At 35.8% G+C, this 13,657-nt stretch overlaps 1 protein-coding gene across 3 annotated transcripts in view; it reads right to left on the reverse strand.

The window, feature by feature from the left end:
- Nucleotides 1–2,711: 2,711 nt before the first annotated feature.
- ASPP (Ankyrin-repeat, SH3-domain, and Proline-rich-region containing Protein) overlaps nucleotides 2,712–13,657 on the reverse strand; it is a 66,936-nt gene continuing 55,990 nt past the window's right edge. For all 3 annotated transcript variants that reach the window (XM_065225937.1, XM_065225934.1, XM_065225936.1), the window contains 4 exons: nucleotides 3,485–3,567; nucleotides 3,205–3,422; nucleotides 2,943–3,145; nucleotides 2,712–2,883 (listed from right to left, as the gene is read on the reverse strand). In XM_065225937.1, coding sequence (XP_065082009.1) covers nucleotides 2,839–2,883; nucleotides 2,943–3,145; nucleotides 3,205–3,422; nucleotides 3,485–3,567 — 549 coding nt within the window. In that variant the 3' untranslated portion in view covers nucleotides 2,712–2,838. The remainder of the gene's footprint in view (nucleotides 2,884–2,942; nucleotides 3,146–3,204; nucleotides 3,423–3,484; nucleotides 3,568–13,657) is intronic.

Below are 13,657 nucleotides of genomic sequence, written 5' to 3' on the forward strand. Positions count from 1 at the left end.
GTGTACACTGATTCTTTGACAGTGTGCAAAGAGTGCGTATCATTTTGTCATTTTTTTATGCATTTCAGTTTTGAGTAGAGTGAAAGAGATAGAACCAAAACATTCTAGTACATTTGGTGAAAATGCTAGTTCAATCTAGTAGTAGTGTTGCCATGTGGTACAATCCATTAGTAGTGGTGTTGCCATGTGGTACACTGAAAAATTGCAATAGCAGGTTAGTCACCAAAGTTTTCGAGCCGCTTCGTCTGTCACTTCGTTTGTGGTTATAGCATAGAGGTAACTCTAAGACCACTGGGTCCCGAAGAAAATCATTATTATTTTTGGCTCACTCAGTACCAGAACAACGGTCCCAAGCAGTCCCAAGCTATTTCACTCACCCCTGCATGTTCTGCATGAATCCACACACCCCTGATGTTATCTGTCAAACTTTCATAGCGAATCAAAACAAACATAGTGTAGTAATAGAATTTCAACTAGAATAGGGTACGTTAATCGTTTGCTTGGGACCAATAGGCTACTAAAGTGGTGAGCCAATTTAAAATCGTTAGTTTCGTATTGATTGTTGGTTATAGTCCTCGCCGTGTTAAGATCGTTCGCTTCAATTAAGTTTATATAAATAGCTAACACTTGGACTTTTAATAATATTGAAACATGGTGTCAGGAAGTGCCGCAGGCTTCTAACTGTTTCCGGTGTCATAAAGTGAAATCGCGGAAGTTATCAAACTGACCACACAGAGCGAAAAGAAAGAGAAAAAAATCTAACTTGTTCGCTCCTGTTTCGTCGCGTCGGCGGCCATTTTGGGAAGTGGAAAATTTCATATGATTTAGGTTCGGAAATCCTCATCGATATGGATAATGACCAATTCAAGATGTTCTTGGAACATCAAACGAAAATATTTACGCATCTGATGAATACAGTAACATCATAGAGGTAACTCTAAGACTAGAAGCACAAATGAAGTGACAGACGGAGCGGCTCAAAAACTTTGGTGACTAACCTGCTATTTCAATTTTTCAGTGTACCACATGGCAACACCACTACTACTGGATTGTACCATAGAGGTAACTCTAAGACCACTGGGTCCCGAAGAAAATCATTATTATTTTTGGCTCACTCAGTACCAGAACAACGGTCCCAAGCAGTCCCAAGCTATTTCACTCACCCCTGCATGTTCTGCATGAATCCACACACCCCTGATGTTATCTGTCAAACTTTCATAGCGAATCAAAACAAACATAGTGTAGTAATAGAATTTCAACTAGAATAGGGTACGTTAATCGTTTGCTTGGGACCAATAGGCTACTAAAGTGGTGAGCCAATTTAAAATCGTTAGTTTCGTATTGATTGTTGATTGTACCACATGGCAACACTACTACTGGATTGTACTAGCATTTTCACCAAATGTATTAGAATGTTTTGGTTCTATCTCTTTCACACTAGTCAAGACTGAAATGCATAAAAAAATGACAAAATGATATACTCTTTGCACACTGTCAAAGAATCATTGTACACAAAATCAACTTTGTTCAAACAAAACAAAATAACTAACCCATCTGGTGGATGATGGCACAAGCTTCCAAGAAAATTCTATTACAGTGAACCACATTATTTTAATGGATTTCTTCGCCAGTTAGTCGTCTGTCACTTCGTTTGTGCTTTCATCTCGTTAAGTTTAAAAAAATTTTTATTTCTTAGATATTTGTATATGTAATTTACATTTATTGACAATTTCAAATAAAACGTTTGAATTTAAATAGCATGTAAGGCAACTATTGTAAAACGGTCTACACTGATTGACGACAAATATAAAACAAAGTTGGAAATTTCTCCCGGATGAAGCGTTTAATTTTTCCATATTTCCCCAGCACTTTATCCAGCTCGTTGTCGGGTACCTCTGGTGGCAAGTCATACGCACATATTGGATGAATTCACCAGCATGCGACATGCGTACCTTTGCTGTCGTTCCATTCGCATAATGGAAGATTAAGAATCGCTTCCTCTGATTTGAACTTCATGAAGATTCCCCTTTCCTCACCAAAGCGATAAACAGCTTCCATTTCAGCCAGATCCGCGTCGAGTGCTTTGTGCGAAATTAACAATCTCTCCGATGTTTGGTTTAGCATCACCATGGCTGAAGCTAAACTTGATGGTGTTTTTTATTTCACACATCTTGCACCGTAGCAACAAAAGGCACCGAACTGCTAGCAACGAGTAAAGAGCAACTATATAATAGCGAGTCTCGAAAACAGGCTATCACGTGGTTCACACCGAAAAAAAAAATCGACTGCTGCTGTAGACAGCTGTGGGACAACTGGATGTTGTTCATGATATGTTATAATACACTGACTCACATAGTTGTAAGATCCAACTGGTATTATCCTCGGATTAAATCTTGATCAAGACTGTCCGACTACTTTGATGTCGACATCAGATGTAATCAACACGATTCTAAGCAAACACTTTGCAGATCATAAAAACATGGACGGGATTATAAGTTAATCCTATTTGGAGCTCACCGCCATAAGTGAAACCTCACTCGATTTTCCTCATATTCAAAGTTTTTTTTTCTGGAAAAGTTCGGAAAATTTTACTCGCTTTGTGAGGAAATCCCTTTTTTTTTTTTGCAAAATTGAGTCGAATTTAACTCAATTTTAAGTCGATCTCATCAAACGTAAAGCTTATTTTCAGAAAAAAAAAACGAAAAACTTAATTTAGCTACAAAATATTTATTTTGACCATATAAATTGTATCTTATAACAAACTCACTTCGTAAAGCATTACAATACATAATTTAAAATAGAGATATGTATATATTTATATACACCTTTGTGTTCATGCTATTCAAGGTGATTGTCACTGCAAGGTGTAACACGTGGAAAAAACTGGAATTGCAAATAATGAGTTAGCTTTTTATTTTAAATTGTCTATATCATGAACTTACTCCAAGTAAATTTCTGGGAATGTATCCCTCTCTTCCGCCGCAATCCTTTGCCCACCACCATTCTCTCTCAGATTCGTCTCCTTTACGTATAATGGTTAGCTTATCGTTTACTGAAAAACTCAATTCGTCTGGCTGTTGAGCATCGTACGAAAATACTGCGTAAACTTCTCCACTGTTCAATATTCCTAGTTTTTCTTGAATACCTGGAAAGATGATAAACTTGTATTTACTGAATATTTTGAAAATAAATCGACATTCATACTGTATAAATATTCAGAACAGCCATCAAAGCCTTCTTCATCCTCTTCACACTTTTCTGCAGGAGTTTCATGATCGGACAAGGTTGCCGCAAATAAACAAGCTCCGGACTCAACTAAAAATTTCACCATTGAGAGATTGTTGCAGCTTGCAGCACAGTGCAGTGGGGTCCATCCATCGGAATCCTGTGCATTAACGTCGCAGCCAAAGTTAACTAAAAATCTACAATAACATAGAAAGCTAAATAGAATGCAGTTTATCAAATATGTATGTACTACACCTACTTAACAATTTCCACGTGACCGGCACAAATTGCATTGTGAAGCGCAGTAATACCTTCATCGTTTGCGGCACTCGGATTAGGTACCTTTGAAGTAGAAAAATGATTGAATTAAAATGTATACTTTAGGTTGTTTTAAAGGTTTAACATTGCAAGCAGGGTTACTTCCACTCACTTGCTATAAAAAATTGGTTTTTGGTATTATGAAATCACTAGCTGAGTGTGTGTAGACTGGCCCACATTTATATAGGGGAATTTTTTTATATTTTTTTCAACGGGCCAACCCCTAGATTTGTGCCATTAGGTGAGAAACCCAATCTCGGAAATTTCAGCTCATTCGGATGCAACACGAACTGGCGCTTTTGATTTAGAGTTTATATGAGGATATTGGTTGAAATGTATGAATAAATAATACTCCTTCACTCTTTCGTGCATAAATTTGGTTCAGCAAACTCGATTAATCTCAGAATTTAAGCACATGTAGCTTAAACAATAAGGATAAACTTTTCCGAAGACAGGATCACGATTCAAGTTATTATTATGAAGATATTAATTAATTATGTGCATTCTGCTCGTATATTCCAACAAAATACAGGCAACTTGTGCAACGTATCAACTAGATGACCACTAAAAAATAAAATTTCATATTTTCCACTGACCAACATCCAGACTGGTGTCAGTAGGTGAGATAAGCATTCTCTGAATGTCCCCATAGGATTGCAATGATCGGGGTTGATAAGAAAATTCTTCAAGTGACTACGATGCCGGACGGATTAGTCTATGGTGACCAATTAAACACCGGATTCACGATCTTAATTAATCATAATCTTCTTGAAAATCTTTATGATTCGGTAATCGCTGGTCTGTCTTTGTCTATGCCTTCTTCTCATCCGTACGTCATTTTTAATGTCTGGATGGTTTTCTTGTCTAATGTCATGATGTGTTAGTGTGTGTGTATGTGTGTGGGTGCGCGCGCGCGTGTGTGTGTGTGTGTGTGTGTTATGTGTGTTTGCACCAAATGGTAATATTTCTTCCTCATCTCCTAGAATAATTAGCTAAAAAAAAAAGTTGCAAAAGTTCATACCATAACATATCTAACTTACTATCAACATTTGTTAACTAATACCTAAATGTAATTTTTTATTTTATGACGATCAGTTGCTGAAAATAGGAGCCTGTAATTCCGTACCAGAATCCACCTCCAATTTAATATCTTTCGATGTTTTCGAAGGCGAACACTCCGCAACCTATTCTTGCTAGTGATTCTGTTCAATTGTATCCAAAAAATCCACTCGCAGCCACAATCAACGATTCTACGAATCGCGAGCGCTCACGAATCATAAAACCGCTGACTGCGATACTCTGAATGCGAAATTGACGGCTCTATGCGTCAAACACTCGCCCTCTAATCTCCTCTCGTATCCAACAAAAACAAATCCCCATTACAACATCTAACGATTTCCAAACTCCGAAAATCACTCATCTATAGCAAGTGAGTGGAAGCAACCCTGCATGCCACCATTCTTCATGATACACTTTTTCTGCCTATCTTTCTATTAGGTTTTTTTTTTTAATTCTTTATTTAAGAGATTTTTAGCCTTAGGCCTTTCTATTAGGCCTATAGACATGCGTTAGCTTCGAAACTTCTAACCAAACTGGGAAATCTATCATATCACAAAAACTTGAAAAAACTTTCAAAGGTATTATTGATTATTTTACGCAAAAACGAGCCAGTAATATTAAATCTTTTGTATCGTATGCTAATGCCAATTGACTGTAACAAAAATAATATGCTAAAATAAAATAAAATTTTAATAAAGTGATATGCAAAATTTACTAGAAGATCATTATTTTATTGGTGAGAAGTTTCTAATAAGCCCTCCCAGTTCCTCTGTATACAGAACAAATCTGATACTATAATCAGAATTGCTCAGTCTGCATTAAGCAGCCGATTTCATCAAGGAAGTTATATTAACAACCAAGAATTAATCGTTTGAGGCATACTGAAGCATATTTTTTTTTTTTTTTTTACAAATTGTCTTTATTATCTGAGTATTATAAAAATATCAAAATTACAACTGTTTCATGTAGCATCTATATACACAAATAGTAATAATTATGTCTGGTTATTTAGTTAACAGATGTTAAGATATGTTTTAAAGTTTATATTGAATGCTTTTCTGTTATTCCATCTATAATCCCTTATTATTTTTTGAAAAGAATATAAACTTGGATTTTTGTAATGTATAACGTTATACGCCATTGCCTCAACTACTATAAATAATACTGCTTTCTTTTTATGGCTTTTCTTTGATATACCGTAATACAAAATTTCTTCTAGTGATTGCAGTTTGATTTTTAGATTTTTTGCTATGACATTTTGTATCCATTTCCAGACTAACCCGGAATGGTTGCATTCTTTTATTCGATGAATGTTTGTATCAGGCTTTTTGCAAATTTCGCAGAGATTATTATTAACTTTGTCAGTATAGTTATACAATTTAACTTTGTTTGGAATAACATCATTGAAAGCAAGATAAAGAATTGATCTAGCATTTGAACTGAGGAAACTTTGATTAATATTTTCCCATATGCAGTCCCACCACAAATGTGGATACTTTTCCTGAATTATTGGTTGTGTTTTCATTTCGCTTATGCAATAGTTGTATAAACTCCTATTATTTTCTATACAATTATTGTTTGAAAGTTTTTTTTGCTTCTTCAATCCATTTTTTACTGTTTAAGGATAATATGTTTTGATTAGCTTGTTCCAACAGAAAATGATTGATTCTTTTACCTGAGTTAAACAACAAACTCCTGATATATAGCGCCTTACATTGGCTTTCTGGGTCAATCAATTTCAATCCACCCTTGCTATAATCAAGATATAGCTGATTCCTATTAACTCTAAAAAAATGGGAATTCCAGAGAAAATAGCCTGATTTTTTCTTTATTTCAACTAAATGATAATTATTAGGTGGCAGGACCTGAGAAACATACCAGAGCTTTGATAATAGAAACGTATTTAGAATTGTATTCCTTTCTAATAAATTGAGTTTTCTAGCACTATATATCTGGCAAGCAAAAGTAATTGAATTCAATAATTTATCAAAATTGCATTTTATCATATCTTTCCATTTGTCTTTAACTATTATTCCTAATATTTTCATTTGTTGTTTTTCTTGGAATATTTGGGGGCCCAGCTTGCAGTTGTTGAATCTAATATAACCCGATTTCTCAAAGTTAATACATATAGCAGCCTGTAGTGCAAACTCATTTATGACAGACATTACAAGATCAAATTCCTTGTCACTCCTCACGATCAACGTTAAATCGTCTGCGTATGCCATTATTTTTATCAAGTTACCATCAATCATTAAGCCTAACGTACTATCATGAAGTTGACGGATGAGAGGTTCCACATAGAGCGAAAACAAAAGCATCGAGAGTGGGCAACCCTGCCGCACGGAACGATCGATTTTTATGGAAGCAGTGAGAAACCCATTCACCATAACTTGTGATGACGCATCGGAGTCTCCGGATGAATGTTATAAACTGCGTTGGAATTTTGAGTTTCTCCAGTGTTTCCCAAAGCCGACCATGGTCCACCGAATCGAAAGCTTTCTGAAGATCCACACTGAGTAGCGCGATCTTTACCCGTTTACTCTACTGCGTCCTTGCTATGACCGTTCTTATCTTATCCAGGTTTTGCACACAAGACTTCCCCTCCAACCCTGCAGTTTGACCTTCACCTACTAGTGAATTCATGCAAGCCTTGAGTCTGCTTGCACAAATTTTGGTGAGAATCTTGTAGTCTGTATTCAGCAAACTGATCGGTCTATAGTTCTGCAAGTCATTTCGATCCTTCGACTGCGGAATTAAAATGATTATTCCCTTCGCAAAGTTTTCTTGCATCCATTCCTATGCAAGAAAACTTTGCGAAGGGAATAATCATTTTAATTCCGCATGCCAGCCATCCAAAAATGATTAGAATAGTTCATTCATTTGGGTTATCATTCGTTTATGGTATTTTTTTATTATTAAGGAAGTCTTTTACAGCCACTATTGGGCATTTTGTGTGACCGTGCATGTCCCATTGCTGTTTAAGGCTCTGAACAATTTGGTGGATTTTTTTTAACTTTTGGTTAAAATTTGACATATGGGAAGTTATCGATGTCTTCTTGATTTGTTGTCTTCGCCTAAAGTTATCGATTAACCCTGCTATCCGAGCATGGTTATTTCTGACAGACAAGAAGTTAAATTTTCACGACCGTGGAGTTTGACAGATAAAATGAGGGGTTCGTGGATTTTCCTATGTTTCGAGGGGTGCATCGATTAGCTTGGAACCGAAGATAGTACCAGAGCTAGGCCAAAAAGTTGAGCACGTTTCTTCGGGACCTTCTGGTCTTAGAGTTACCTCTATGCTTATACCCCGTACAGACTAGGACTAGACTAGGAAAATATCCTTGAAAAAAGCCACAACCTATGGCCGAAATGTTGGGCAGATTACATCGTTGTCGTTGCAGTGTTTTAAGACTGAGAAAGCCGGTAATCAAAGCAAAATTTTAGCTTTTGAACTTTGATCGGAAAATTCCGGAAGAAAACTCCGAGGAATGTTTGAATTAGCTTCTGAATAGAGCTGAAAAAACATCCAGAGAAAGACGAAAGAAGCTCTCCTGGATGAAGTTCGAGAAAAGCTGGAAAAACTTACGGGAAACTTCAAAGACACGAGCTCATTTATACGGATGCACTATGGTCGACAACGCAAAATTTCACGACAAAAATCGATATCTCGAAAAATATGCACTCTAGGGGTTTGATGCCTTAGGAAGAGTTTGTCTACAAGATAAGATCTTCCTTTTGGCGTAGGGTGGTCCTCTTTTTTCAAAATAAAAAAAATCGTAACTTTTTATTTATATGTATACTTGCGAATGGGAATACATGCTTTTACAAAGTCAAAGACAATTTAATTTTAAGCAACTTTGCCGAAAACATCAAAATTCTATCTCATCAACACATAATTCTATGAACGTTTTTCTAAATTCAGATAGGGTGTGTCTGAAAAAAACTCTTTTTTTGTGCTAACCTTTTTTTTCTGTTTTATTCTGAAAGCCATCTTCAAAGAACTTCAGGATCATGAGAGGACGCATCTTTTAAGAAGAGGTGGGGATTGATAGATGTTGTTTTACGAAAGTTATTCCTGTTTTATGTAAAAAAAAAAAAGTCAATTTTTTGCAGGACACTTTCCTCCAAAAGGAGCAAATATAAGCAAAACTTCTACGCATATTCTAAAAGAACATGGTTCTGCCCACAAAATCTATAGAATATTATCTGTAGAAAAATAATTTTACCTAATTCAATTATAAGGCCGGTAAGCAATTAACCACAGCCCATATTATGCATACATTTACATGATGATGTTTAAATATATAATTGTTTCAGATTTTTATGTTAATGTGAATGTTTATTTTTTTTATGTGAACCTTTATTCGGACAGTATATAGTGTAATAGCAGGAGCATCGATTGAAAGTCCCCCGCGCCGCGGCAGCGGTAGCGAATAAATCACGTTAACCGCGGTAGCGGCAGTTTTTTCGCAGCGTCGTAGCGATCGTGAGCAATGGATTCGTCATCGGATGAAGAAGAGACGCTTTTGCTAGTTTCTTTACAAGCAGAGGAAAATGCGTTGAAGTATTTTGGCAATTTCCTTCATTTTAGTGATATTTGTTTACAGTTTTGTTTGATGTTCCAGATTTCTCACCACTGGTGATCACGGAAGTTCATGGAATTTTAAAGAAAGTTGGTCAATCTTTAGAAAAAAATACAAAACTTAACTTCCCCTGGAATGCATTAGAAATCATCAGAAAAGTTTGCAGATCTTCGGGAAATTTCATAGACAGAACATCAGGAAAGTTCGCATAACTTCAAAGAAAGTTTGTAGGGGAAATGGATGTAATGTCGGCATAAATGCCCCTAATTTGGGCCCATACATAATTTCAGCAATCGACTCAATTTTAAATAACGACCAAAATAACCATTACTACCGTCCCAATGACGCGTTCATCTAGATAAAATTGATAAATAGCAGATTTTCACCGATGGGCCAAATATTAGATCCATAGGCCAACATTAGAGCCATTTCCCCTATATCTTCAGATAAATTTGCAGAACTTCAGGAAAATTCGTAGATCATCAAAAAATTTGCAGAATTTCAAAGAGGTTCACAGAACTTTAGAAATATTGATAGATCATCAGAGAAATTTGCAAAACATAAGGAAAGCTCACAGAACTTCAGGAAAGTTTGTAGATCATCAAAGAAATTCAAGTTGAAGATTGAAAAACATGTCTTCCGAGGAATTTGTGAAAGCTCAAGGAAGTTCATAGAGTATCAAGGAATTTCGTAGAACTTCAGGGAAATGTGAAGAACTTCATACCTGTGGCGTGTTGAGCTGTTGAATATTTCCAGAAGAATGATTATACTGAAGTCTTGGGTGTTTACGATAATTTCTGAGAATGCTGGTATCTTTTTAGATTTTTTCGAAGAACTTTGAACTCTTGGACAGTCTATTGTATTCGCTCTTAGTATTCTCCCGATATTTCAGATGAATTTTTTTTTAGTTCAACGTTCAACTAAATGCTTTTCCGGAACTCACCTTTGAATTTATATGTCATACTCCTAAAAAATTCAATGGAATTATTCTCAGAACTGAATTGATTTCTAAAATCGCTTTGGATTTTTTCCTTCCCTTGGAATTCAACTTACAGTTTCTAAATTCTCCTTATAAATTAATGTAGTTCTACTAACATATTCCTTATATTTAGCATAGCGTATTCAATTGTACAAATTGTGGGTCAACTATCCTCCTTAGATTTCTCCTCCGGAAGGGCAGTGAGTTTAAAGCACTTTACTGATCTTTGTACAAGTTGAACGAATTGCAAGTAGAGCAAGGAATTTTGTAGAAATTCTTGGAACTACATATAAGCTCTGTTAGAATTTGAAGTATTTCGGGGGGATTCAGGGAGTGTTGTAGATGGAAATATTGTAGAAATTCCAATGATAGTCTGAAATCTTGATCAAATTTCAGGGAGCAGTAAATTAAATTTGCAAGTTCAGACATCTTTGAAAAAAAAAATAGTTTCGAACCAATTCTTTTCATTTTCCTTGATTTGCTCTTTTCCGCATCGGGGTTCTTTTTGTGGGCATTTTCCAAAGCTTTGATAAACTGTTCCAAATCGCCCTTGTTGGCTGCTGCCACGGCTTCCGTGTTCAGCTGAAATTGCGATACGTCCGGTCCCAGCTGTCCCTATTGTAGGGCATTGGAAAACATGGACAGCGCTTATTGGAATTGCGGTGAGGATATGGTTTCCTTGAGTTGTTGTTGTTTCTTGTTTTCACCGTCTTCGATGTTGCACCGAAAAAAAAATCATATAGTTTCCATTGGGAACGCACATGATATTTTCCAATAACAAAATTAATTATTTTCATCTGAAATTCACATAACATTCATATGATCACATGAATTCTATGTGATAAATCACATAAATTCCATTGGACACATAAGGTTCATGTGATTTTGTAGTGCAATTCCCAATTATGATATCACATGAAAGTTATGTGAAGTTCTAATGGATGTTTTCCATTGGAAATGTGATTTATTTTTTGAGTGTAGATAAATGTTCCACTACACTAATAAAATTCGACGTATTTTATTGGCGAATTTCCTTGTAGGGTTCCACATGATTTTCATGTGTCCACACATAAATATAATCCACTCAGAAGTACATATTTATAAGCCAAATGAATAGTATGTGTGGTTACACATGAATTTTATGTGTACACATAAGAACGATGTGTCCGACACATACATATCATTTGTTTATCACATTGCAAAAATTCATGTGTGGGACACATAAAAATTAACATTGAATTTTTATTAGTGTGTGGCATCCTTGTCCTGATCTAGGACAACCGACGAAAGGGATTCGGAATTTACCGCCGTAGAGAGATCAACATTACCTCGCTGTCCGGCACCCGCAGTAGTTGGGTTCATTCCTGTCAGATAGTTCTGCAGATTCGAAAGGAGGACACGGTGACAGTTCAAATCGTATTGGCGTGTATTGAAATCTCGATTGAGCTTTGAGTTTATTGTTGGACGAATCAATGAGTAAAGCTACTTACATAAGACTAAGAAGGGACACGAAGGAAAAAAACTTAAACATTTTCCCTAGCTCAAATATTGTTGAACTTCAAATTACTCAATCTTATAAATGTTTGAAAAAGCTGTGTTTCTTTTTTATCGTTAAGGTCATGAAAACGAAGGATGAATGTCGTCCTGATAACAACGAGATTAAAATCACTTCAACTAAAGCTTCTGCAACGATGAGTGCACTTGCTAAGCATACGATCAGTAGGATTGTGCATCACAATTCATTGATTGAACAAGCAGATGAAGGTAAACATAAGTTACTCTCATTTCATTTGATCTTCATTTTTGTTTATAGCTAGGGTTTTTGATCTAATTTCCGTCCTACTAAGGACATCGCGCACTTTACCACGCTTTTTGGAAAGGGTTTGAACAAAACATGGAATGTTTTCATCAAAGATAACTTCTAAATTTATCCAACTTTCCATACGTACCGTTGGATTTGATAAAGAGTCAAACAATGTTGAGATATTATTAAAAATCTAACACTGTTTCTTGCTTCTAAATTCGTCCTACGCGTTTCAATTCCGTCCAAACGCATTGAAACGCCATTAGATTTCCTTCGTCCTACGGATAAACGGAGAAAAAGGGGATGTGCTAGGAGCGCTTCTTTTGTTTTGAGAACAATGAGCGTTAATATGCATATAATGCGCTCTAATAGGATTTATGTTGTAGCTAATGCACTAACGCATCGGAACAAACGTATTATTGTTTTGTGCATTGTGAAATCATTGATACACGCAGAAAATTGGATTTTTGTTTCAGGGCCTAATGTATTTTGTTATTGATTCAAATATTATTGTATCACTATTTCAACGAAACATATTTTTGAATCAAACAAAATGGTTTTTAGAATCAACAAACAGATTATTGACTCTACAACCGGTTTGTTGATTCAAAAATATTTTTCTTTGAACTAACCGAATAATATATTTGAATCAATACCAAAAATATATTAGGCCCTGAGCCAAAAATATATCCATTTGAATTTAAAAATCATTTCTCTGTGTGTATTATTGATGATTTCTGCTCGATAGAACGGAAATGGGCGATTACGACGAAGTAGCGCTCTTCCCTATCATGATTTTTTCCCGTAGATTGGACGGAACAATGGGACAATTTGTATATACCTAAGCCGATGACAAAGGAGAAATGGTAGACGATCATTCCTTTTTTACCGTAACCATGACTCCTTGAATGGAAAAGTAAATGTGGAAAGGTCTTATTGGAAAACGATGCACCACAATCGGTGCGATCAGTAAGACCACTGGAGTATGCAAAAGAACAAGCGGAATTCGTACTAAGAATCGATAAAAATGTGAAAGATCAAATTGACAATTTGGAGATCTTTGAGTTCTCTAATAACGATAAAAACATTAAAATTGAATGTAAATTTTAAGAAACGATGATTGACGGAAAGATATTAAACATACTGACAGATACGAAATCATCTCAATCTTGTCCTATTTGCCATGCAAAACCAAGCCAGGTTTATAAGAAAAATAGGCTAGATTATCCAACATCACACAAGGCACTCCACTTTGGTTGCCAGCCGTTGCACGCGACAATTAATATTTTCAATTGATTGCTGCACATTTCATACAGAATAGGAATTCATGTTTGGCAAATTAGGAAACCTGATGAAAAGGATTACTTTAAACAACGAAAAGCGGATGTTCAAAAGATTCTACTCCAAGAGTTCATAGCACACGTTGATATTCCTAAGCAAGGTGGAGCTGGATCGATATTAACAGGGGGATTATGCTGTAGGCTTTCATTGGAACCATGTAAACTTGCATTGGGACTCGGTCTAGACGAGAACCTAGTTAGGAACCTATCCGCAAACTTGCTGATAATAAACAGTCTAGAAATGGGAAAACCTGGAGGACTTCGACCAATTGTGAATATTGAAATGTACGAATGGTATCCCATGCCAGCTACACTTCACAAAACTTTAGTGCACTATAGAAACGAT

This window comes from Ochlerotatus camptorhynchus, unplaced genomic scaffold (assembly GCF_037179485.1).
Source record: "Ochlerotatus camptorhynchus isolate MF236.1 unplaced genomic scaffold, CSIRO-AGI_Acam_v1.1 ptg000241l, whole genome shotgun sequence".
NCBI lineage: Eukaryota > Metazoa > Arthropoda > Insecta > Diptera > Culicidae > Ochlerotatus > Ochlerotatus camptorhynchus.